This window comes from Chelonoidis abingdonii, chromosome 10 (genome assembly GCF_003597395.2).
Source record: "Chelonoidis abingdonii isolate Lonesome George chromosome 10, CheloAbing_2.0, whole genome shotgun sequence".
NCBI lineage: Eukaryota > Metazoa > Chordata > Testudines > Testudinidae > Chelonoidis > Chelonoidis abingdonii.
The window spans coordinates 19,762,555-19,786,707 of record NC_133778.1 but is presented as its reverse complement, the minus strand read 5'-3'; the positions used below and the strand labels follow the sequence as shown (position 1 = coordinate 19,786,707).

General features: G+C 41.1%; 1 protein-coding gene across 2 annotated transcripts in view; it reads left to right on the top strand.

The window, feature by feature from the left end:
• The window catches only part of FAM117B (family with sequence similarity 117 member B), a 79,352-nt gene that overhangs the window by 17,759 nt on the left and 37,440 nt on the right, over nt 1-24,153 (top strand). For both annotated transcript variants that reach the window (XM_075070000.1, XM_032775354.2), the window contains exons 2-3: nt 12,558-12,709; nt 20,715-20,807. In XM_075070000.1, coding sequence (XP_074926101.1) covers nt 12,558-12,709; nt 20,715-20,807 — 245 coding nt within the window. The remainder of the gene's footprint in view (nt 1-12,557; nt 12,710-20,714; nt 20,808-24,153) is intronic.

Here is a 24,153-nt window from a genome sequence, read left to right as displayed (position 1 = left end):
AACATACAGGGCTTCATGATACACAAGTATATTTGAAAGATACTTATATCCATCTCCCAATTTGACAGTTTCACAGATGGCTTCCTATACTTTGCTCTTAGAGCACAATTGTACCAGTACAGGTACATGCCCTGAGGTTTAGCCACAGCACTGCAAGCGTGTATGAAAGTGTTAATAGTAGCTCTAAGATAGAAAGGGAGGGGGCATGTCTATCCCATGTTGGGCAACCTCTTTAGCCAAGTCTGATACAGTGTCAGGGTCATAGATTGCACCTTTGAGTTAAGGAGCTGCAGAGCCACAGTTTTGTGAAAAATGGGGAATGTCAGTTAACACCATCTCAGTGGATTCCCCATATTTGAGTGGAGGTGGATTCCATCCTCCCCAATCCAGTGTCTAATAGCAGATACAGTTACAGTGCTCAGCTCCTGTGAATCTTTCCAAGACGTCTTGTGGAGTGGAGAACAGAGTCTCTTAATTTCAGGATATACATTGTCAAACTCCCAAGTTTTGAAGACCCCCCAGTGGTAAGTCATGATGACACAGTGGGGTCTCCTGTCATTGCCAGTTTTTTTTTTTTTTAAAAAAAATTGAGTTAGTGCCCTCAAGTTGTTACAACACAACAGGGTTTCACTGCCGGTCATCTAGTATCTTTAGTGTATTTTGGTGCTGTGCAAACACATACCTTGTATAATCCACAAACCAATGGTTTGTGTTGATATATCCAATTAGGGATGATGTCAAATATTTCATTTGCTCTCCAACACAAATAGAGAAGCAAAGGTACTTAATATTGCCGATACACTGTTTAAATAAATCCTTTCCACAGACAATTCACTCCCATGAGATCAATTTGGTCTCCAGAATTCCTTTCTCTCTCCTACTGGGGCACTTACATTCAGTCTTGTAATGACCACTGATATACATACACCGCTACCCCAATGTAACACTGTCCTCGGGAGCCAAAAAATCGTACTGCGTTATATCGAACTTGCTTTGACCCGCTGGAGGGCACAGCCCCCCCCCCCCCCCCGAGCGCTGCTTTACTGTGTTTTATATCAGGTCGCGTTATATCTAGGTAGAGGTGTATTTAAAGTTGTTAAAGTGTAAGCTGAAGCAGAAAAGATAATCCAGGTAAGTAAGTTAGTCACAGTCACTGGGTAAGTTTTTATATGTTCAGATAGAACAGACATAACAATAGGGAAATCAGCTTAGTGTAAAACTGAACAGGTACTCAGTTCACTGCTACTTTCAGTGGTTTTTAGCTTTTGAAGTGGATGCAGTTCCTCTCAACAACCTTGAAATAGATCTGAGCTGGAATCTTGATAAAATGGTTGAGTCCTTGCTTGACAGGCTACCTAGGCTGAGCCAGAATCTCAACTGTACCCATCTTCTCCCCTCTCCCTCCCCCCCCCCAAAAAAAGTCAGAAAACTCAATGAAGCTAATTTCATTTTTGTTTATAACTTCATTATCAGGTTCCATGCCACAAAGAGTTCAGGGTAATGCATATTTGTTTTTAAAAACTTTTTTTAAAAATTGGTATTAAAACAAAAAAATCTGGTTTCTTTGGGATTTGTAAAACTAGCATTTGTAAAGTGTGCATTTTGGGCATGCTCCTACCAGAGGACAGAATTTTGGACTATTAGAAACAAAAGAACCAAATGGTCCTCACCTAAATGTTTCTTCTACACTACACAATTGGTGAAAGATATCGACATCCAAAATAAAGGACCATATATGTATTTTTTTCCTCATGATGTCCATTACATTCAAGAGAACCAGAATCAAAGATTTTCCTTTTGTACCTTTATTTTTTTATTGAAACAACTTTGGTTTGGAGTATACTAAGATCATCAATCTTAAAACTGTATTTTTATGTTGACAATAATAATTATATTTTTCTTTAAATGTTCCCTCTATTTCCCCATCCACTGTTGTGAATTTGAAGTTTCAGGTTTGCTTTAACTTCATTGTGTGATGTCCCTATGGGGGGAAACCTTCTCTCTTCTGTTTTTTTTCTCCCCTCCTCTTCCCCCCAGGAGATAGCTTGAATTAGACTCCCTGTGGGAGTCATTGTTCATTCTTTATGAAAGAATTCATGAAATACCCATCATTTGCAGTGATGGGTCTAAATTCTAGAACTTTTAAAGTACTGTCACTTAAAAATGAGTTTAGAGGATCTAAAGTTTGTTACTCTAGCTTTGTTCTGTTAAGTTACAGTTATGTTAGGCTCCTTGCCTGCCTCAGAATATGTATGTACACGTAATGAAAGAGAGTACTTGCTTTTTCCTATAGGCCTACACAGCATCCTGTGTGCTCTGTTGATGAATTTTTTTTTTTTTTTTTTTTAATTTTATTATTTAAAAGTTAGTTGCAGGAACACTTTGTTGGAAAATAGATTTAGTTGTGGGAGGTGGAAGGGTCGATAATTAAGATAATTAAAACAGATCTAATACTCTTCTGTTCGTTGGAACAGCTCTATTGTTTTTCATCAGCACAGCTGTTGTAATTGTCTTGATGGAAGTGGATCTCTTGTTATGTAGGTCACATCAAGGGAAACTAGCAGATGAGCACTTGGTGCAAGTAATATAGCATGAGAAACTGTAGAGAAAAATACTACAATGAGAACACCATGAATAGTTGACTGAAATGGAAATTTGCATTTTGAAACAAGCAGAGGGGTTAAATGGTAGACTTGCCTGATTGTAGTAAGGCAGGATTTGATAATTTGGTGAGTGTCGGTCTATTCTTAAGAGTAGGTGTCTGAGTGATTATTAAAACTATATTTCGGTGTCAACTCCATTCCATCCCATCTAACTAACAATTAAATAAAATTCAACATTATGGTATATTTGGGGGCAATAGAAGTCTAGGGAAATATTCACACTAACTGTTTTTAGAATCTGATATGCATCTCTAATAAAATTTAGACAACTGCTTAGCTTGGATTTAAATAACTAACAAAATAATTCTTTCAATTATCATTTAGTTTATTATAGTGTTTGGAGGTGGGGTGGGTATATCAGTGGTGGTTTCCAGTGCTTTCTTGTGAAGCAGTTATTTTGCTAGTAAGGTAACTGACCAAACTTGGATTGCTGATTTTTAGCTCCCTTTGGCTTTCTCCTCTTATAGAGGACCTTATTGAAGAGGAAGAAAAGCTTTGAAAAATATTTTGATCTTTATTTAGATATGAATGAGAGAGCTATTTTTCTGATTAAAAATATGACATTTCTTATATCACTTCAGAGGCAAGTGTAACCTCTCTAATAAATAGTTGTACATGAATGTGTATTCTACTCCACTGTTGACCAAAGATGATGCTTTTTTTACCTTGTGCTATAATTTTAAATGTAACTGGCCAGTTTGATAGTACTGAGAGCCAGGTTGAATGAACAACTATTACATGTTTTCTTTGAGAATCACCTAATGCAGTGGTTCTGAACCAGGAGTCTGGGGCCCACTTGTGGTGCGGGGGAACAGATTTCAGGGGGTCCACCAAGCAGGGCCAGCAATAGACTTGCTGGGGTTCAGGGCAGAAAGCTGATGCCCTACTACATTGAGCTGAAGGCAGGGGCCCTGAGCACTGCCACTTGAGGCTGAAGTATGAGAGTATGGCTATACTGGCACTTTACAGCGCTGCAACTTTTGTGCTCAGGGGTGTGAAAAAACACCCCCCTGAGCGCTGCAAGATACAGCGCTGTAAAGCCTCAGTGTAATCAGTGCGGCAATGCTGGCAGCACAGCTCCCAGCGCTGCAAACTACACCCGTAGAGGATGTGGTTTACGTGCAGCGCTAGGAGAGCTCTCTCCCGGTGCTGGTGCTCCAACCACACTCACACTGCAAAGTGCTGCCGCGGCAGCGCTCCAAAATTTCAAGTGTAGCCATACCCTGAGTAATGTAGCTTCTCTGGGGCCACTGTGGCATGGGACCTAGGCAATTTCCCTGCTTGCTGTCTTGTAACACCACCCCTGGCTTTTATATGCAGAAAACCAGTTATTGGGACACAGGTGGGCCATGGAGTTTTTATAGTATGTTGGACAGGAGGAAGCAAGGAGGGGCTCAGAAAGAAAAAAAAAAAATTGAGAACCCCTGACTTAATGTAGGCTGGAATGCAGAAAGTGATTCAGATTGGCCCTCTCAGCAGTGATGATCCTGTGTGGGATGGTTATGTGAGGAGTGTTGGGGCCAGATATGCCAGCAATTTAATTTTGATTGTATTTTTTTGGTCCACCCTGCCCCTAACATGGAGCACAGTGACAAAACCTTGCTGGACAAAATCTTGTCTAAATGATGGTTGGCATACATGTATGCTGTTGGCAGCAATTTTGTGTGTGATCCTGAGGAGTCTGACAAGGCTGCTAGTCTGACCATGTGTTAACATGCCAATTCCCTGTAGTGTATGATGTGGAGAGTACTGGAAAGAACCTTTTTGATGATTCAGCTTCTCTTCTACAGAATACAGAACCAGCAAAACGCTAGTGTGGTGCATAGTAATACTTAGTGAATTTGTTTGATACAGAAAAATCCTCTTCAAACCCTTACATCCATGTGGGATTTTTTTTTTTTTTTGGTTTTTTGTTTTAAGGCAATTTGTCTTTGGGACATATTCAGGACAGACCTTCTCTGGGTTTTATTGAATGTCATTAAGAATAAACCCCTGGTGAAGCTGGAGGTTCCTGAACTGATCTGTGCACCATAGTTAGAAGGCTAATCACATGAAGCTAATTTTCATTTTCAATTGCTAAATTATAGCATTTTTAGCTGGGTGGTGTTTTTTTATTTTTATTTATTTTAGTGCACTCACACTCCTGATATTTTCCATGCAAGCAGTTGTTGCTGTAGTAACAATGGAATGTTAGCTGATTGTCTCATGGACTGCCTCTCCTCCCAACTGCAATGTTCCTACTAAAATGTGGTCTACGCTACAGAAAACTTCCAGGACCCCATCTGTCATAGCTGATAGGATATTTCTGATTTTAAACAATTGATCATACATTTTCTTGTTTACTCAACAAAATGAAGAGCTTCAGAATAGCATAGGATATATTTTGTAGCAATTTACTTAAGTCAAACTGACAGTTGTTTTGGCACATGACTGCATGTTACTGGAAGTTATATGGATTTTTTTTTTTCAAGTATTGGAAGGCTTTTATTCAGTAATCAGCTTGTAAACAATTCATAGTATATTTCTTCCCCTATCAGTAAAAGTCTGCCATACCAATTTTCTAATTCTCATCATTTTAAAATATATATTTGACAAGTTCTAAAACTCTAAAATTCATAAGAATAAAAAGCAAAACTATTTTGTTATTCCAAAGATTCTTTTATATTGCTGTTCTCAAATAAGGACAGTGTTTACCTAACATGGGCAAGTATCTGTAGAATTTCTGTGGTTTTTTGTTTTTTGTTTTGTTTTGTTTTCCTTTCATTTATTAAATGTAACACTCTAACATGGTGCACTTAATGTATTTTTGTTTGTGGCCAAGTTCAAGTTGCCACATTTAACAAAAGTTGTTGGAATTTCTTGAGAATTAAGTGCTTATTCTTGCAACATTAATTTTTCATTAACAAGTTTATTTTGCATTTAATACTAAGTTGTGTATATGAAAGAACAGAACTTTATAAAAGTCTAATTCTCTACTGAGTAAGAATTCATTTGAAAACATTACAGGTTACTGAATGAGGTTGTGGAAGCCCTGACATTGGGGGTTTTAAGAACAGGTTAGACAAAAATTTATCATGGATAGTCTAGGTATACTTAATCTTGCTTCAGCTTGGAGGGATGGGACTAGATGACCTCTTGAGGTCCCTTCCAGCCACAGATTTCTATGAGTCTGTTGTTGTTTACTTGGGAAGTCTTATACAAAGACTGGAAAACTTGGTCCCTTGCACTAAAGAGATTATATTTTGAAAACTAGAGATCAGGCAAGAACACATTGAGAGACCAGATGATAGTTCAGTGTTAACTTTTTATATAATTTTAAGTGGCACTGGCCTGTTTTAAAAGAGATTAATGTTTGTAGGTGCCACAAGTGAATTTTGGAGAGGAATTTGAAGTAAGAGGGTGTGTGCCTGTCACTGCAGGATGGGATGTTTTATTCTTGGTAGTGCATAAAAGTACAGTGCACCAAGAAAAATCGTATTTGACTACGTAGTTCTGTGAGAATTTTTAAATTGTGGTTGTGGAACTGAAACAGCCAGCTGTGAAATTCAGAAATGATGATGGTCAGTTTTTTCCTTTAAGTGTTTTTTTTTAAAAAAAAAAAATTGAAGTACTACTGTTTATTAATAAACACTCTTCTTCTTGTCATCAGACCTCTTCCTAGAAATAGTTATAGTATATAAAGTGTGTATTAATAACAAATATAATGAAGCTAATGTTTATTTCAGTGCTATTTTTTAAGATAAATTTCAAGGTAGTCTTTTCAAAAGTCTTACAAGTATAGCTGTGCTTGTAAGGCTTCTCTCACCTTTCGCAATTAGAAGAATTTCAGATTTAAATGTCAGTGTCCAAGTTTATGCTGGTATTTGTTTGTACATTTGTTAGTGTTGATTTTAATTAGTCACTGTCCTGGCTAAATGCCAAGTAACAAAGTTTTTAGAGACCCTGTCAGCTACAACACTGTTAGATGCTTGAAATTAAGTCTCTTTTCACTAATGTTTTTCCTCACTCATTCTTAACAGACTGACTTGCTACTATGTTGCCTTTTAAGGGTATGTCTAAACAGCAGTTAGGAGGGGCAGTTGCAAGGTTTGTAGGCATATCTGAACTAGCTTTGATTTGATCTAGCTTGCTAAAAAAGGAGTGTAGCCATGGCAGCACAAGTGGTAGTGTGGGTTAGCCATCCAAGAACAATCCTGCCTGTATGTATGTATGGATTTGGGTGACTAGCATATACTACTGCCCAAACTGTTGCAGCTATGCTGTTTAATTTTAGCAATGTAGCTCAATTAAAATTAGCTCAGGTAGGCCTACATGTGCTGTGTCAATTGCAATGAATACAACACCCTAAAAATGTAGATTTTAGGGTTTGTCCTTTGCCCAGCAACTTAGGCCAATATTCGTCAATAACTTTACAGTTGCACATAAATTTGTATGAGGAATATTGCTGGTAATATGGCTGCCTTTTTCATATAATCATTTCTGTCTGTTGCTCCTCTTCTTGTCCTCTGTATTCTAACCATTCACCTTGCCCCTTTGCATTCCCTTACAGATAGGCTTAATGTGGGAATTACTGGACAAAATTTTATGGCCTTTGTTACACAGTCAATTCAGTGATGTTGGTTGACCTTTCCACTTTAACGTTGTGTTTTCTTACATGCTGCAGCCTAACTTGGAGCAAACTCTTTCTTTGTGTCTTGCAGGCATCCTCACTTTCCTTCATATCCCTCCTCAAAATTCCCTATTTTTGCCTTGCTTTCTATCAACTTCAGTTCATGTGCTACCTATTTTTTCATTTCCACAGTCACAAACTGCTACTTAAAAATACAGAATTTGTATGAATCACTCAACCCATATTCCTCCTTTCCTGTGTTACTTTCATGTTCTACATTAGTCTAATTTAAATCTTTTGGCTCTTTGGGGTTAGGATTGTCTTTTTATTTTTTTGGGTCTCTAGAATGCTGTTGGAAGCTGTCTCTACACAAATATTTTACTTAAAATTAGGACTGTCAAGAGATTTAACAAGTTAATTTCAATCAGAATTAATTGTACTGGTCAACAACAATAGAACACCATTTATTTTAAATATTTTTGAATGTTTTCTACATTTTCAAATATATTAATTTCAATTACAACATAGAATACAAAGTGTACAGTGCTCACTTTATTTTTATTACAAATATTTGCACTGTAAAAAAACAAAGTTGTATTTTTCAGTTCACCTCATACAAGTACTGTACTGCAATCCCTTTTTTCATTTACAAGTGTAAAATTATGTACCAAAAAAACCCGCGCATTCAGAAATAAAACAATGTAAAACTTTAGACCTTACAAGTCCACTCAGTTCTATTTCTAGGTCAGCCAATCACTCAGACAAACAAGGTTGGCTATAATTTGCAGGAGATAATGCTGCCTGCTTCTTGTTTACAACGTTGCCTAAAAGTGAGAACAGGCATTTGAATGGTACTGTTGTAGCTGGCATCACAAGATTTTTACATGCCAGATGTGCTAAAGATTCATATGTCCCTTCATGCTTAAACCACCATTCCATGCTGATGATGGGTTCTGCTTGATAACAATCCAAAGCAGTGCAGACTGACTCATGTTCATTTTCATCCTCCCAGTCAGATGCCACCAGCAGAAGTTTGATTTTCTTTTTTGGTGTTTGGGTTCTCTAGTTTCCGCATTAGAGTATTGCTCTTTTAAGACTTCTAAAAGGATGCTCCACACTTTGTCCCTCTCAGATTTTGGACAGCACTTCAGGTTCTTAAACCTTGGTTCTAGTGCTGTAGCTATATTTGGAAATCTCACATCGGTACCTTCTTTGCATTTTGTCAAATTTACTGTGAAAGTGTTCTTAAAATGAACATGTGCTGGGTAGTCATCCAAGACTGCTATAACATGAAATATATGCAGAATACAGGTAAAACAAAGCAGGAGACATGCAATTCTCCCCCCAGGGAGTACAGTCAAAAATTTAATCAACACATTTTTTTAACGAGCATCATCAACATGGAAGCATGTCTTCTGGAATGGTGGCTGAAGCATGAAGGGGCATATGAATGTTTAGCATATATGGCATGTAAATACCTTGCAACGCCAGCTACAAAAGTGGCATGCAAATGCCTGTTCTCACTTTCAGGTGACATTGTAAATAAGTAGGCAGAAGTATTTCCCCTCAATATAAACAAACTTGTTTGTCTTAGCAATTGACTGAACAAGAAGTAGGACTTAGTAGAATTGTAGGCTCTGAAGTTTTACATTGTCTTGTTTTTGAGTGAAGTTATGTAACCATAAAAATCTGCATTTGTAAATTACACTTTCACGATAAAGAGATTGTGCTTCAGTACTTGCATGAGTTGAATTGAAAAATACTATTTCATTTATCATTTTTACACTGCATATATTTGTAATAAAAAAATAAAATGAGCACTGTGCCCTTTGTGTTCTGTGTTGTAATTGAAATCAATATTGATAATATAGAAAAACATCCAAAAATATTTAATAAATTTCCATTGGTATTCTGTTGTTCTAAGTGCAATTAATCACGATTAATGTTTTTAAGTTAATCACGTGAGTTAACTTCGATTTAATTGACAGCTCTACTTAAATATTAACCAGTTTGAAAATATCTTGGTAAATTTCACGCAAACTGTATATGATGACAGATCATTCTGAATGTAATATAGAAGGGAAAGCGGTTGCTTTTCAAAAATTCTTTTTAAAATGTAATTCAACGCTTTGTTTCTCAAATTAGACTAGCAAAATTAATTATTATATATGTCCCTTTCGAGATTTCTCCTGTACCATACCTTGGAGTGATACCAAATTGGGGTAACTGATGAACCCTTTCAATTTATGTAATATGTCCTTAAGAGAAAAGTAGGAGAGAGAAATAAATTGTCATTGTCATCAGACTTCCTTCTTTTTGTTTATAATTTTTTTTTTAAAAAAAGGAAATAAACCTTAAGGGGGGAGGGAATGCTTGTGCAAATACTTGAAATCTGCTCTCAAATCTATGCTGCTAAATTTTGGTTTTCTACTTCACTCACAGAATAAAGACACTAAATTAGCAATAAATTGTCCTGCACTCAGGTTATTTCTTTCAAGGTTTCCAACAAGCTTTTCTGATGTAAATCTCCCTGAGTAACTTCTACAGACTATTTGGTGCATTTTGAGCGTACTTTTGAACTATAGCTCTTAATATGTATCAAGTCACAAATACAGATGTTATGGCTAAGGCTATGTTTTAGTCACGGGTATTTTTTAGTAAAAGTCATGGACAGGTCATGGGCCATAAACAAAAATTCATGGACCTGTGACTTGTCCATGACTTTTACTAAAAATACCCGCCATTACTAAAACTTGGAGGGTTGGGGGAGGGGGCGGTCCGGGGGCTCTGCAGGTGCTGTGGGGGAGTGGCTGGCTGCAACATGTGGCCTGGGAACCCCACTCGTACTGGGTGAGAGAGGGTTGGTGGGGCTGGCAGGGGCTCCCCACCTGGCTCCATATCCCCGCAGCTCCTAGGTGGTGGAGTGCATGGGCTCCTCCACTGCTCCCGCCACAAGCGGTGGCTGCTGCAGCTCCCTTCAGCTGGGGACTGCAGCCAGTGGGAGCTGTAGGGATGGGGCCCGCAGGCAGCACAGAGACCCCCTTCGCCACCTAGAAGCTACAGGGCGGCCGCACACCCCCTGCACTCTCCAAACTCCTGCCCTTTACCCTGTGCCCCCTCCCACACACCCAGACTGCTTCTGATGGCCCAGGGTCTGCTGCAGAGGTCACAGAAAGTCACAGAATCTGTGACCTCCGTGACAGACTCATAGCCTTAGTTATGACATTTTTTAGTTTTGAAGTGCCATGTTTTTGAGATATAAAACATACATGTAAGCCACTTAAAGCTTTTAAAGATTATATTTGGTACTTCCCTCAAGAGTAATAAAACTTTACAGATGGGTAATGTGAGATTAAGTAACTTGGTCAAGGCAACACAGCAGATCCATGACCAACTGGGATTAGAACCCAATCTTGTCCCCACTGAAATCAAAAAAAGTTTTGCTATTGAGTTCAATGGGAACAGGCTTTGACATTTGGAGAGGAAAGAACAAAACCACTCAAGCAAAGGCCACGTTACTTATACCACAGGTATCAAAGGCTACTGACTCATGTGAGAAAGTCAGCAGACATCTGATCTTTGTCCATTGCAAGGGAGAAATCAGCCATCAATGAGGCTAGAACAGTTTCTGTACCATATCCAACTCATAAGTCCATCTGTAAAGGATCAAGGAAATATAAGACTCCAGATTACCTTAAAGTCCTCAGTCCTTTGGTTAGAATGCTCCCATCAGTATATGTTCATAGTCCAGAGGCTGGAGCAGGAATCAAAACCACTGTTTAAACACCTTCCATTGGTTCCACCCCCTCCCCTCTTGAGGACTCTTGACCAATTTAACAGCAGAATACATATGCTAACAAACTTAAAGCCTTTGTTTAAGTTTGTTAGCATATGTATTGTGCTGTTAAACCCATATAAAGAATGAATGCCCTCCCTAGTCGCATTCTGCTCTTTTAAAGAGCAGAGTGCAGCTCCACCCCGCCTCTGGAGGGGTAGGGGAGGCTAGCCTCCCCAAGTGTTTCCGGTACCCTGTACCCACTAAAAGTCTCTTGCCGGTACTGCGTATTGGAGCATACCGATCTACTTGCACTCCTGAGTATGCCTCTCCCACCATCCACCTGATGGTTTGTTAATCTCCCACAAGCAGGAATGCACAGAGGCCATCCAAGAAGGAAAAAGGTAACTTATCAGTAACTACTGTTCTTTGGGAACTGCCTCTGTGTAGTCACACTATCCACACACCTACCCCCTACTTAGGATTTCTGTGTAAAATCAGGTTTCTTTCCTTAAAGAGAAGGAACTGAGGTGTTTGGGAGGATGCAGCCCTTTGTATAGAGTAGGGTGAGGACTTCACTTACGCATCAGAATGCTCATGTACACACACATCCTTCCCTCCTGTACTGCTTTTCAGTGCTATTTCACAACTTGACTCTGAATTCCACAAGTCTGAATGCACAGTGGTGCCGCTCTAAAAACAAGCTATTGGTAACTTGTCTTTCTGAGACTACTCCATTTATTTTCAGTATGGAGGACAAGCATTCCATGCATCATTTTAAAACCATATTCTAGGTAGATCCCATTTTGAGTCTAAATTACTTGTTCTTCCAGTATTAGGAAAACAAATTAAATATTTTGCGTACTGAAATGTCTAGTAGCTAAACTATTAACTCTTTATCTTTACGTCTGTGAAGTGTCTCATTCTGAACTCTGATCATGTGCATTTCCTTTTCTTTTTTTTCTTGGGCTAGGTTACCATACTCGTAGTCCAAAGTCATTAGCAGCCTTATGCATAACTGTCCATCAGGATGGCTGTTTTCTGCTTAGTAATATAAGCTCAGTTTTGTTGATCATTGTGGAAATAAACTATGCAGTAGATGGCATATGGATCAACAGCCTGGGCTTTAAAAATAAATCCAATATTAAATTGGGCATAAATTTTGGTAGTACTTAAAAGTCACACCAAAAAACACAACAGAAACTGCCCTAACAATGTTGGTAATTACTTTGTTCTGTGCTTTTATAGGGGAACTCTGAAAACACATTTCATGAGAGCAATGTAATCATGGGGCAAAGTTTAAAAGAACAACAGCAACTAAAAGCAAATTCTGAGCTTAATTTCCAAGTGGTGTTTCATAGCTCCTATGGTATTACATTTTGTGTTTGTGCACTCTGTACTGAATATGTAACAATTCTGTTTCCAGTATGGCTAATTGAAAATTTGCTTTATTGAATTTTACACCCACACTTTGCTTGTGAAATCTCATTATTGTTTTAATTTTTTCTAGTTGACAAATCACGACCACCTTCATCAAGCCCTTCCAGTATAATTCGCCGCACTTCCTCACTGGATACACTTGCTGCTCCCTACCTCGCTGGACAATGGCCTCGTGATAATCATGGACAGGCTGCTCCCTGTATGAGGGACAAAGCCACGCAGGTAAGACAGTTTTGTTAGGTGTGTATCTTTTTTTTTTTTTTTCTGTATACATTCACCTTCCAAGCTAATTTCTTTGGAATTTTCCTTCTCTTTCCAAATTCCTGGAGTTTGTTTTTCTATTTATTCCCAAATTCTTTGCACCCTTGCATGCCTCCCCCTTCCCCCCCCCCCCCCAAAAGGTGAGGGGGCAGAAGAGACAAGATCTCCCTCCGTTGTCACTCATTTAAAGTCAGAAAGGCACTAGTGCATCATGCATCTAAACTTGTTTTTTATTGCTCAAACTTCAAGTCCAGATTAGAGGACCACATTGGTGGTGGCAATATTTAAACTATTAAATGGGTATTGCATGACATTTTATTTGTATAGCTCCTTAACTATAGAGGCATCTAGTATAGAGTATAGTATAGATGCACAACACTTTCCATTATCAGGCATTCTTGTGACTTTTTACCTTTGAGAAGCATTAACTCCTTTATGGTTGGCAGCAGGCCTTTGATGTTCAGCAAAGAGAAACCTCTTAGGTTATGGAAGTGCCTTTTCTTTTGTTCTGTGAAATTCTAAGGAGATTTAGCTGAATTGCAAAATATTTAAAATCACCATATTTGAACACTTGCTTGCTTGTGTGGGAGTAAGTGCCTGAGGAACCCTGTGAATCTGGGAATCTGTAGAGAGCATCAGAATCCTTCACTGCTCTGAAAATGATCACTGCTGCTTGTCTGTTAAGGAAGAAGGCAACCATTTTTTATAATATTTAGAGTATGACATAGAATGAGAATTTATTTTCTCTGGCTTTTCCTTCAGAATTTGTAGTGATTTGTACACCAAACCATTTTGAAAATATGTAACAAAATATAAAAGCGTGATCCAGTCTTTTGCTACTGACTTCACACTGTGATGAATTCAAACCAACCTGTAAAAGTTGACTGTCAGCTTCTGTACCGAGCAAAGCATTCAAAAATACTTGCATTTAGATGTAGGGAGTTGCTTAATTTTGTAATTGTTAAACGTTTTGGCATATTTCTATGTTCTTTATAGCAATAAATGGAAAGCAGCATCCTCTGATCAATTACACACACGCGCGCACACAACTTTAAAAACCTCCTACTCTCACCCAATCTTAGAAGAATATATAGAATTGTCATCCGTCCCTGCTTTCTTCCACCCCTTCTCCTAACCAAATGATCAAGGCAGGAAAGTAATTTAGAACATTACAAAGTTTAAACATACTATTTTACCTTTTACAGTTTCCAAACTTAACATCCGCTTAAAATTTCTTTACATATTAGCCCCCTTGAAAATACTACTGTGGAGTGCCAACACTCTGTTGTGGGATTCAGTGGTGGGCATATTCTCACAGCATAGCATATGCTGGGATATCATAATTGAGTAGGAACTGGTGTCTAGGTGTCAAAGTCTTGACAAAATAGAAGTATATTTTGGAAGGGAAAAAACTTGGTCGTTTGAGTGGTTTCAGCTCATTTATCCCTTGCAACAGAAATGTAGAGTTTTTGTTTTAATGTAGAACATAAGAAACTATTCTCCAATTGCTCACACATAAAGCAAATTTTTATTTCATCTAGCTAGTTATACTTGCTGTAAGCATGAGGTTATCTTGATTGTACTTTCCTTGAATGCTTTCCCTTGAGTGCACTTGGTGCAATGAATCTTCAAAACCATGCTGTGTAAAAGTGTTGGTTTGTCAAGACACAAAATAGATACATTCTGTTCTCTCTATAATGCTTCATTATTAATAAAAGCTGGAGACCTTATTGGCTAGTGCATTTAGCAGAACCATGTAAGCAATATCATCTGACTGTTGGTTTTAACGTCTAAGATCCTTCATAGTTTAGGATCTGGCTACTTGAAATTCTCTGTCTGTTTCTGTCTCTGCAGAAATGCTACATCTGTAGTTAGCTGGATTTGGATCACCCTTGGTTCAAAAAAGACGAAGATGTTCTTCTTTGAGTGGCTCTGCTCCCTCCAATGGGTATTGCAAAGAAGCTTCTCAAAGCAATATTCCTGAGACCATTCCCCCTCTTACCCTTTTCCTCAATGTCACCAAATGTTCTGGGGGCAAGGATATATAAGAGTGCACAGTGCCTTCTATCATGTCAGCCACTGTGCTATATAAAAACGACCATATTGGGTCAGACCAAAGGTCTGTCTAGCCCAGTATCCTGTCTTCTGACAGTGGCCAACGCCAGGTGCCCCAGAGGGAATGAACAGAACATTCCCTGCCTCCCATTCCCTGCTTCTGGCAAACAGAGGTTAGGGACACCATCTCTGCACATCCTGGCTAATAACCATTAATGGACCTATGCTCCATGAATTTATCTAGGTGTTTTGTTTTTTTTTAACCCTGTTATAGTCTGTCCTAGACTGAAGTAGACCACTCTGTTCTGTTCGGATCTCAGGTTTTTCTCCATTCTTTGCTAATCATTAAGGATGGTTGTAGTTTAGTGCTGAGTATGGACAATAAACTTAAATTAGTAGTTCAGTTCCAGGTTATGATGGAACTGAAGAAAAAGAAGAAACGGGGATTCAAGAGATGTGCCTCATGCCTAGCTGTCTTCCCAGCATTGGATTACCATGTTAGGTGCCTGAAGTGCTCAGGGAGTACTGTTTTTTTCTTCTGGGTGTTCTGTCGGACGGATTTTCATACCCAGAGCTTGCAAGGAGAGGCAGAACAGGTTGCAAGTGCTTTTTCTTGAGTCTTGCGTCCTCTGGCTCCAGTGTCTAAGGGCTTGTCTTCACTACAGCTGCTGGTTGATATAAGCTACGCAATTCGAGTTATGTTGGTAGCATAACTCAAGTCGATGTAGCTTAGATCTACATACCACAGGGTCCACACTATGCTATGTCGACGGGAGAGGCTTTCCTGCCAACTTTGCTTCCTCCTTTCGTTGAGGTGGAGTACAGAAATTGATGGGAGAGCGTTCTCCCATTGATTGAGTGTCTTCACTAGATCCACTAAATCGATGCCACTGCATCAATTGCAGCAGTGCTGATTTAGCTGTGTAGTGAAGACAAGCCCTGAGAGGCCAGTTTTGGCTCCTGTAACTTCTTCCAGCAAGCCAAAGCACCTTAAAGCTTCTAGGAAATCAGAACCCTCATTGGGTAAAGCTTCTAATCCCGCTGCTCAAGCAGTCATGTTTTTAAAGGTACTGTTATTGATAGGGAAGGGCGGACTGCCTATTACATAACTGAGAGCCATGTTATGGTCTCAAGCTGTGTTGGTTCCAAAGAGGAAGGCATAGAAAAAGACAGCCACTATTAGCAGTGCCAGATCCTGCATGTCTGATTTTGTCAGATCATTCTGATTCCGACAGGGCCTCTACAGCTCCAAAACCAAGTCTGGTTCCATTTTCAGCTTCGAGAACCAAAGGGGTGGATTTGAATATTTCACTAGCTCCTGTGCCATCCAGGTCTTTGGTTTTGGCTTCAAACCCTGCTCTATTCCTGGGTTCCTCTTTGGATCCAAAGAGGACCTTTACTTTAGTGGCTGATGTATGCTGTTTTGCTTCTGAGTATTCCTCAGATCTGAGAGAGAAACAGAGGATCTTGTGGAAGAATTACAAAGAAAACCTATTAAAACAATAAAAGCATCTACACCAGGGGTGGCCAATCTGAGCCTGAGAAGGAGCCAGAATTTACCAATGGACATTGCCAAAGAGTCACAGTAATGATTATATACGTGTGTGTGTGTGTGTGTGTATATGTATATGCGCATGCACATAATCATACAATTTGATAATGTATGTATATTATTCATTTATAATGTATAGTTAAAAATAACAACTTGTCTTAACCTTTTACTTAGTGGGACTTCTGGCATTCTGGCATTCTTTGCTTTCAACGAAGCAAAGTTTGGTTTGTGTTCAGTTGTGCTCACATGCAGCAGTTCTCTTAAGTGGCTGTCTGTCAAAACGGATGAGTGCTTGAATTTCACATGTTGAGAAAACTCACTCACGGAGATAGGTTGAGGCAAATATTGAGATTATTTTAGGGCTGAACTTCTGATGTTGGGGTATTTATCCTTTGGTACAAATTTCCAGAAAGTAAGGGTCCCCTCTGTCTTCTGAACAGATTTCAATCTGTCATCTTCCAAAACTTCTGTTATTTCCCTCTGGGATATTGCTTCATCAGTGACTAAAGAGGGATTCAAACAGTTGGCTTCAGGACCAAAAGGGTCAATCAGAAATCTGATTTGAGGTCTTTTCCACTGCAAAACTTGGAATCTTTCCTCAAAACTGTCCTTAAAATCTTTATTCATGCTCACATATCTAGTTGTGCTCCATTTTAGAGATTCTGCTGCATCATCTTTTGATCTGGCTTGAAGTTGTGACATTGAGGAAAAGTGTGTCAGCTCTTCCTCAAGCATTTGTCTCTGAAACAACTGTAGTTTGTTCATGAACGCAAATACGCTTTGCACTAGATCAGACAGCAACTGGAATTTTCTTTGTAAGTCCAGGTTTATCCAAATGCAGCAGCATGTCTGCAAGAAATGCCAAAGCTAGAATCCACCCAGGATCTGTAAGCTCAGGGTGTATTCTGTCCTTTTTCTCCATAAACAATTTTACTGGTTCCAGGAGCTCCAAAAAATGGAAAATAACTTTACCTCTTGAAAGTCATCGAACTGCACAGTGAAATGGCAAATTGGCAGGGAAGTCGTCTTCATCCAGATCTTTGATTAGATTTTGAAATTGTCTGTGACCGAGTGCATTTGGGCAAATGAAATTCACAATGTGCAAGACAGGTTTCATGACGTGATCAAATTTGAGATTTTTAGATTCCAGTTGCGCCTGATAAACATTACAGTGAAATGTCCAAAATTCAGGAAAGCTCTCGTCAGACTTACAAAGCCCTACTAATCCATTCACAGATCCCCACATGGATGGAGCCCCATCCGTTGCAATGACAATGAGCTTCTGTAAAGGGAAAGTGATGTTTCACAGCTAACAACATCAATACCTCCTTTAGATCTCATCCACAAGTTCTGTCCTTTCAGTGGCACGATATTGAGGAGTTCTTCCCCTTTACAACACAGTGGTCAGACACAGTCCGGACAAATATCGATAATTGAGGTTTATTCTGTACATCGCACAACTTATCTAAAGCAATGCTCAAATACTCTCACTGTTGAAGTTGCAAGTACAGTTGTGATTCGATGTCACTGTTAAGATCGGAGATTCTGCGTTCTATTGTGTGGTGTGAAAGCTACAGGTCAGAAATTTTCTTCTGTAGATTCTTGTTCTCTGGTGACAGGATTGACTTCACATCAGTGAAGCATGTTTTTATAAACTCACCTTCAGAGTAGGGCTTTTTTGCATGGGCTGTGTGCCAGACCACATAATAGGACACTGCAGTCTGCAACATTAATCGGTTGGCAAATCTGGTGAAGACCTAGGCTTCTACATCTGTTTGTTTTTTCAAAGTTTTCAGTTTTAAAGTGCGGTGTTCAGAACCTTCTAGGAATTCTTGATTCATATGTGTATGGCTTGAAGCAAAATGACGCTGCAAGTTTTGAAGATTTGAACTGAGATACGCATGTCTGGCGAAGAAGACACATTGGCTTACCATTGTGTTCAACAAAAAAGTACTTATTCTCCCAATCCTTTTGGAAGCCTCGATTTTTCATCTGTGTATTTTCTTTTCTGTTTGCACTTGCCTTCCATTGTTAGATGGTCTAAGAAAAGTTTTGATTAAAAATTTCCATACTAGCTAGTCGCTATGTGCTTTATTGAAGGAGACACAGGCGCTGGCCAGGGTTTGCTATAACCCTGGCTGTACCCTAGGCCCTGCCTCCAACTCCACCCCTTTTACCAAGTCCCCAGCCCCACCCCACCTCTTTCTGCCCCATCCTGCACTATTTGGGACCCTCTCCCCCAGTGAGCCATGTCCTCACTTCTCCCCTCAGAGCCTCCTCAGTGCTGAGCACCCTCCATATTCCCCCCAGAGTTGGCTCCTGGCAGGAGCTTCATATTATCTTCTGAAGAGTTGCATGCGGCTCCAGAGCCGCTGGTTGTCCACCCTGATCTACACACATGCTGATAAGCTTACAAGAGATCACGCCCAATTCTAAGAAGGGCTGTGGCAGGTAGGTGTTCAGTTCTTCAGACTCCACAATGGGTAGTCACAAGTTCATACCAGATCTTGCTCAGAAAAAGAACACCCGTGAATCTGTGAATCACCCCTTTACGCTGTTTGGTTCTTTGATTTTGGGACTCTGGGAACAGGTAATCGCCAACAAAGGTTCCCTTCTCAGGCTGAAACTTCGAAAGGCTGAGTTCTTGCATAAACAGAGGATGTATATTTGCATATGCCTCCTCACAATAAATTTTCTAACTTTTTGTCCCATAAATTCATTCTTGTCTGGCACATAATTTCATGTAGTCTTTTGAAGCTCATGACGCTTCCCAGGATTTATATTGGTCATGTCTCCCCCTATAGAAATTACATATAATTCCACAATTCAAGAACTTTGCATCTTAATACAATGGACTCCAAACCTACTAAAACTTAAATCAGTAAGGTAAATGGCTACATCTGTCACAATAGCCTCTTTCTGTATTCAGGACAGGATTTGAATGGTATATGGTAAATAATGCCTAGGCCACTTATTGAACAGTGAAGATAAAACAAGCTATTGAATAGTTGGTCATTCAGTAGTTCCGTCCATTTTGTGCACTGAATGAGGCAGATGACCTATGGGAAAAATATGTGATCATGTAATTAAAGACAGTATCATAATGCATATACACCAGGAGGTTGAATTAAAGTTGCCCAGGCAATTTAATTCTAGTATTTCCTAACTTTTGAGTGCTTGGCTATAGTACAGTTGTTTGTGTCATATTGCAATAATTAATTGTGCAGTATTGCTTATATACCAGAATGTTTGTTTGCTTGTGGCATGTCTACACTATAAACTTAAGTCACTCTGATGTTAGGTTGACATACAGCTGCTACAGTAATTACTACAGTGATTCATGTCCACCCTGGCCGCCTCCTGTTGGTGGTGCGCATCCACTGATTTAAGAGGGGCAGTGTAGGGAGCTGAGAGAACCTGGGCTCTCAGTTTTGTGTGCAGCTCCCTAATGGAAGCCTCCCTCTCCCCCCAGACTGCATGTTGGGAGCACGGCTTCCCCTGTGGTTTCTGTGGGGAGCTATTTGCTCAGAGCCCAGGCAGAAGCCCAGCTCAGGGCAAGGAGTCCAGAGCCTGGACAGGAGCCCAGCTTGGGGCATGAAGCCCCCCACCCACCCCAGGCTGACAGCCACTGCTGTGAGCCAGGCTCTCTTGTCAATTTCCTGGCTCTAGCATGGAGCCATGAAATTGATAAGAATGAGGGGCAATAGTTGATATAAGTAACCTGCAGTGTCTATATGGACACTGCATTTCCTGAACTACACTGACATAAGCCTCTCATGGAGGTAGAGTTATGTCACTGTAGTAGGGCACTTATATCAGTGGAAGCAAGGCTATAGTGTGGAAACTGACATAATTAGGTCGATATAAGCTGCTTTTCGTCAACCTAACTCAGTAGTATAGACCAGGCCTTTAGTCACGTACTCAAGCAGTACTAGAAATGTCTGTTAACACACAGGATCAAATAAATCCCTGGTCTGAGTGCTAAAGTGATTGGAACTTGTACCCACTTAAACCTAATGGGCCAAATTCTTTCTGTGTTTTAAGTGAAATTAAATTAGAGTTAATACTTCTGTTATAGTTGGGGGTGATAAGTGTTCATATGAAATAGGGAAAAATCTACTCTGTAGATTATAGGAGTGGCTGAGGTGACATCTTCATACTGATTACTTATAAGAATATCAAAGTTGCCATAGAGGGCTTTCATTCAGTGACTTGTGCTTTCCAGCAATGTCTGAATCCAGAAAATCATAATTACATGCCCTCTCTTTGCTTACTTGCTTCTAATTTCTCTTTTCTTTTGTTTTTTGGTGAGAATAAGCATACCCTTTTAAAATTAATCCTTTAATCTTTTTGTTACAGACAGAGAGTGCCTGGGCTGAAGAATATTTAGAAAAGAAGAAAGGATCTCACAAGCGGTCAGCATCCTGGGGCAGCACAGACCAACTCAAGGAGGTCAGGAAAGCTATTGTTTGAGATAAAGTTGGGTCAGGCTTGTTGTTTGCATGTTTTATTACCATGAAGTTTGAAGAAAGTGCAAACGTTTGTGTTTAGTCTTGCCATATAAAGATTGGAGGTGGAGAAAATAGAAATACATGATGGCTGATCTGTTTTTTAACTGATAGGATCACCATGCAAGACACCAATATTTAATGAAGTGGGGTAGGGAAAACAATGAGAAAATGAGGAAGTATCTGTTAGCTGAGAGAGGAATTCAAATGGTAGTATAATTCCCGTCAAACTGAATTCTTCTTTTTGTGATGATCCAATATTGTATTCCACTGAAGGTTATGCGCCCTGAGCCGGAGCTTTTGAAAGTAGTACTGTTCAGCGGTCTGCACGTGCACACTGTGCCGCATCATGGGCTTGCCTGAGCTGATAAAGGGCATGGTGGGCTATCAGCATCTCCAGTTTTTTCTCACCACCTCATGGTCTGAGCCACAGCTTCTACTCTTCAGTCGTCCTTGTGACACACTTCCTAAAACTTTTCAAAACCTGTCCTTAGTACTGTTCGTAGTTTAGATTTCTTAGTTGTTCTGCATTTACTTTTTCTGTTTTCTGTTCAATTCTTGCTTTCATATCTGATTTAGGACTTGGGACACTGCTTCAGTGGTGTTTCCTGCCAAACGTTACCCCACCCCAGCACCTGGGCCTGGGTACTAGGTATGCTGAAGATGCCAGGGTTCAAAACCTGTGATTCTTGCCCCCACTCATTTTCCATCAACAACATGCACCAGCATGTACTGCTTGGGGGAAGCCCCACATTGTGTCCAGGTACAGTATCCGCCTCCCTTGCTCATACTCAGGAGAACCAGATGCTCTGCCTCAGGAAACACCTTATGGAGGCTGCCGTGGGATCAGCATAGGATTCCGGCTGGGGAACACCCCCTTTACATTGGCCTCAACAGGTGAAGAGCGCCTCCTCTACTGCGGAACCCTGCACTGGGGCCTAGTCATGAACCAAGGAAGCATGCACATAAGCATGGCAGTAAGTCTTTCTCCAAATCTAATGAGGACTTGGCACCATCCACGGTTTCTGGCCACGAAGTATCCGTGCGTTGTAAGTCTCACAAGAATAAGAAATGGCAGCACTGATCACTAGATCCACTGGTATCAATCACAGACCCAGTGACTCCACTGGCATCCCATGAACCATTGGTCTCCAGATAGATGCAGTTCCTGATACCGACTCCTCCAGCGGAACGGATACCATTGACCCCTGGGAGAATTGGAAGTGCCCTGGATCCCCACTGATGACTATAACACTGATGAGTTATTCGCACTCCACGACCACTGATCCGATCACCAAGTCGAAGGGAACATTTGCCGGCTATGCTCCTGCCACCTCCCGTTCCAAGAGTCCTAATGGCACCGCCGTTTGGTGAGGTTTGTGAATCCTCTGTTTTTTGGGTTATATGGATCTCTGACACAGTCCACCACTCCTGTTCCGGAAGCACGACTACTGGAAGGTTCCGACAACACTGAGGCACTTCCCCACCTTGCTTTGCCTGCAGAGTTTGAATCTAGCACTGTGGTCCCAAGCTACACAACGCAGCAGGGTCAACCGGGTTGGCCATACCAGAGATCATGGCCACAGTATTCACCCTCTGAACAGTCCCACTTGGTCTGGGAGGACTCCCCCACAACTCTAGTCAGACAAGCATTCCAACATATCCCTGGATGCTGCACTGATTAGCCTGACTCCAACACTACGGACAGATCCTGAGAGTCATCCCTCATCTTCCCAGGATGCAGCTGCCTCTTCAATCCCCTCCTTCCCCACTGATGACTATCGCCAGTTCCAGGAATTGCTGTGGAGACTAGCTAATGCCCTACACATTACCATAGAGGAGGTACTAGATAGTCAGTTGTAAATTGATGGTCCACCCTTGGAACTGCTGACAACTTGTTCCCTGCTCTACATGTCATACAAGGGGCATTTCTGATAGCGATAACCTCAGCAAGGAGGGTGTCTGAGCTCAAGGCCCTAACATCAGAGCCCACTTACACCGTGTTCTATAAGGACAAGGTTCAGCTCAGATCACATTCAGGTTTCCTCCTGAAGGTTGTCTCCCAATTTCATATGAACCAGGACATCTTTCTCCCAGTGTTCTATCCTAAACCGCACTCAAGCGGCAAGGAGCAGAGGCTTCACTCATTGGATGTCCGCAGAGCAGTAGCCGCCTGCTTTGAAAGAACAAAACCATTTATGAAGTCCATTCAACTGTTTGTGGCCATGACAGACAGGATGAAGGATCTTCTAGTCTTTTCCCAATGAATTTCATTGTGGATCACGCCCTGCATCCCTGAATGCTATAACCTGGCAGAAATGCCTACCCCTCCACTTACAGCATACTGTACTAGGACTCGGGCTTCTTCAGCGGTGTTCCCGGTACAGGCTCCGACCCAGGAAATATGCAGAGCAGCCATGTGGTCCTCCATACATAGGTTCGCCTCACATTATACGATTACCAAGCAGGCCAGAGACATTGCGGCCTTTGGTAGAGCATGCACCAGTTGGGGGGGTGTAGATGAAGGTGGTTGGGGCTCAGCGGGTGAGTGGGGTCTGGGGCTTGGAATGGAGGTCTGGGTGTGAGGGACTCCGGGGGGGTCCAGGTGCTTGGGCAGTTAGGCTTGGTGGGGTGGGGGTCTGAGTTCAACTGGTTGGGGCTCAGTGGAGTGGGGGTCTGGGTGCAGGGGACTCATCTGGGAGGTCCATATGCAAATAGGGTGGCGCTCATTGGAGTGGGAGTTCTAGTGTGGGTGCTCAGCGGGGGTGTGTGGAGGGGTTGAGGCTCGGTGGGGGGAATCTAGGTATGGGGGGGTCCAGATGCATGGGGATTGGGCAGATCAAGTAACCCCCCATACAGTAACCCCATCCCCTGTGGCTGAGGAGCGATGGGGGCAGGAAGCAGGGGAGAGGGGGTTGCAGAGCTTCCTGTAGCCAGGGGAGGTTTGTGAGGGTGGCTCAGCCCCGGCCCCTCCTTCTCCTTGCAGGTGAAGAGGAAGTCGATCCTCCCCTATCCTCAGCCCAGGCTAGTAGCTGAGCCGAGTGCAAGCTAGGTGCCACCAACTCGGGCATCCCCAGCCCCACCCCCACCATGCACCAGCACTGCCGGAGAGGAGCCTGTGACCGTTCTTGCAGCTTCCCTTTGCTTCCCTGTCAGAAGTCATTTTTCTGCAGGGAAGCAAAGGAATCTGTGGGGGACATGAATTCTGCATGGGCGCAGTGATGCAGAATTCCCCCAGGAGTAACAAATGAAGTGCGGCCATGTGGAGTTCAGTACGCACCTTTTCCACA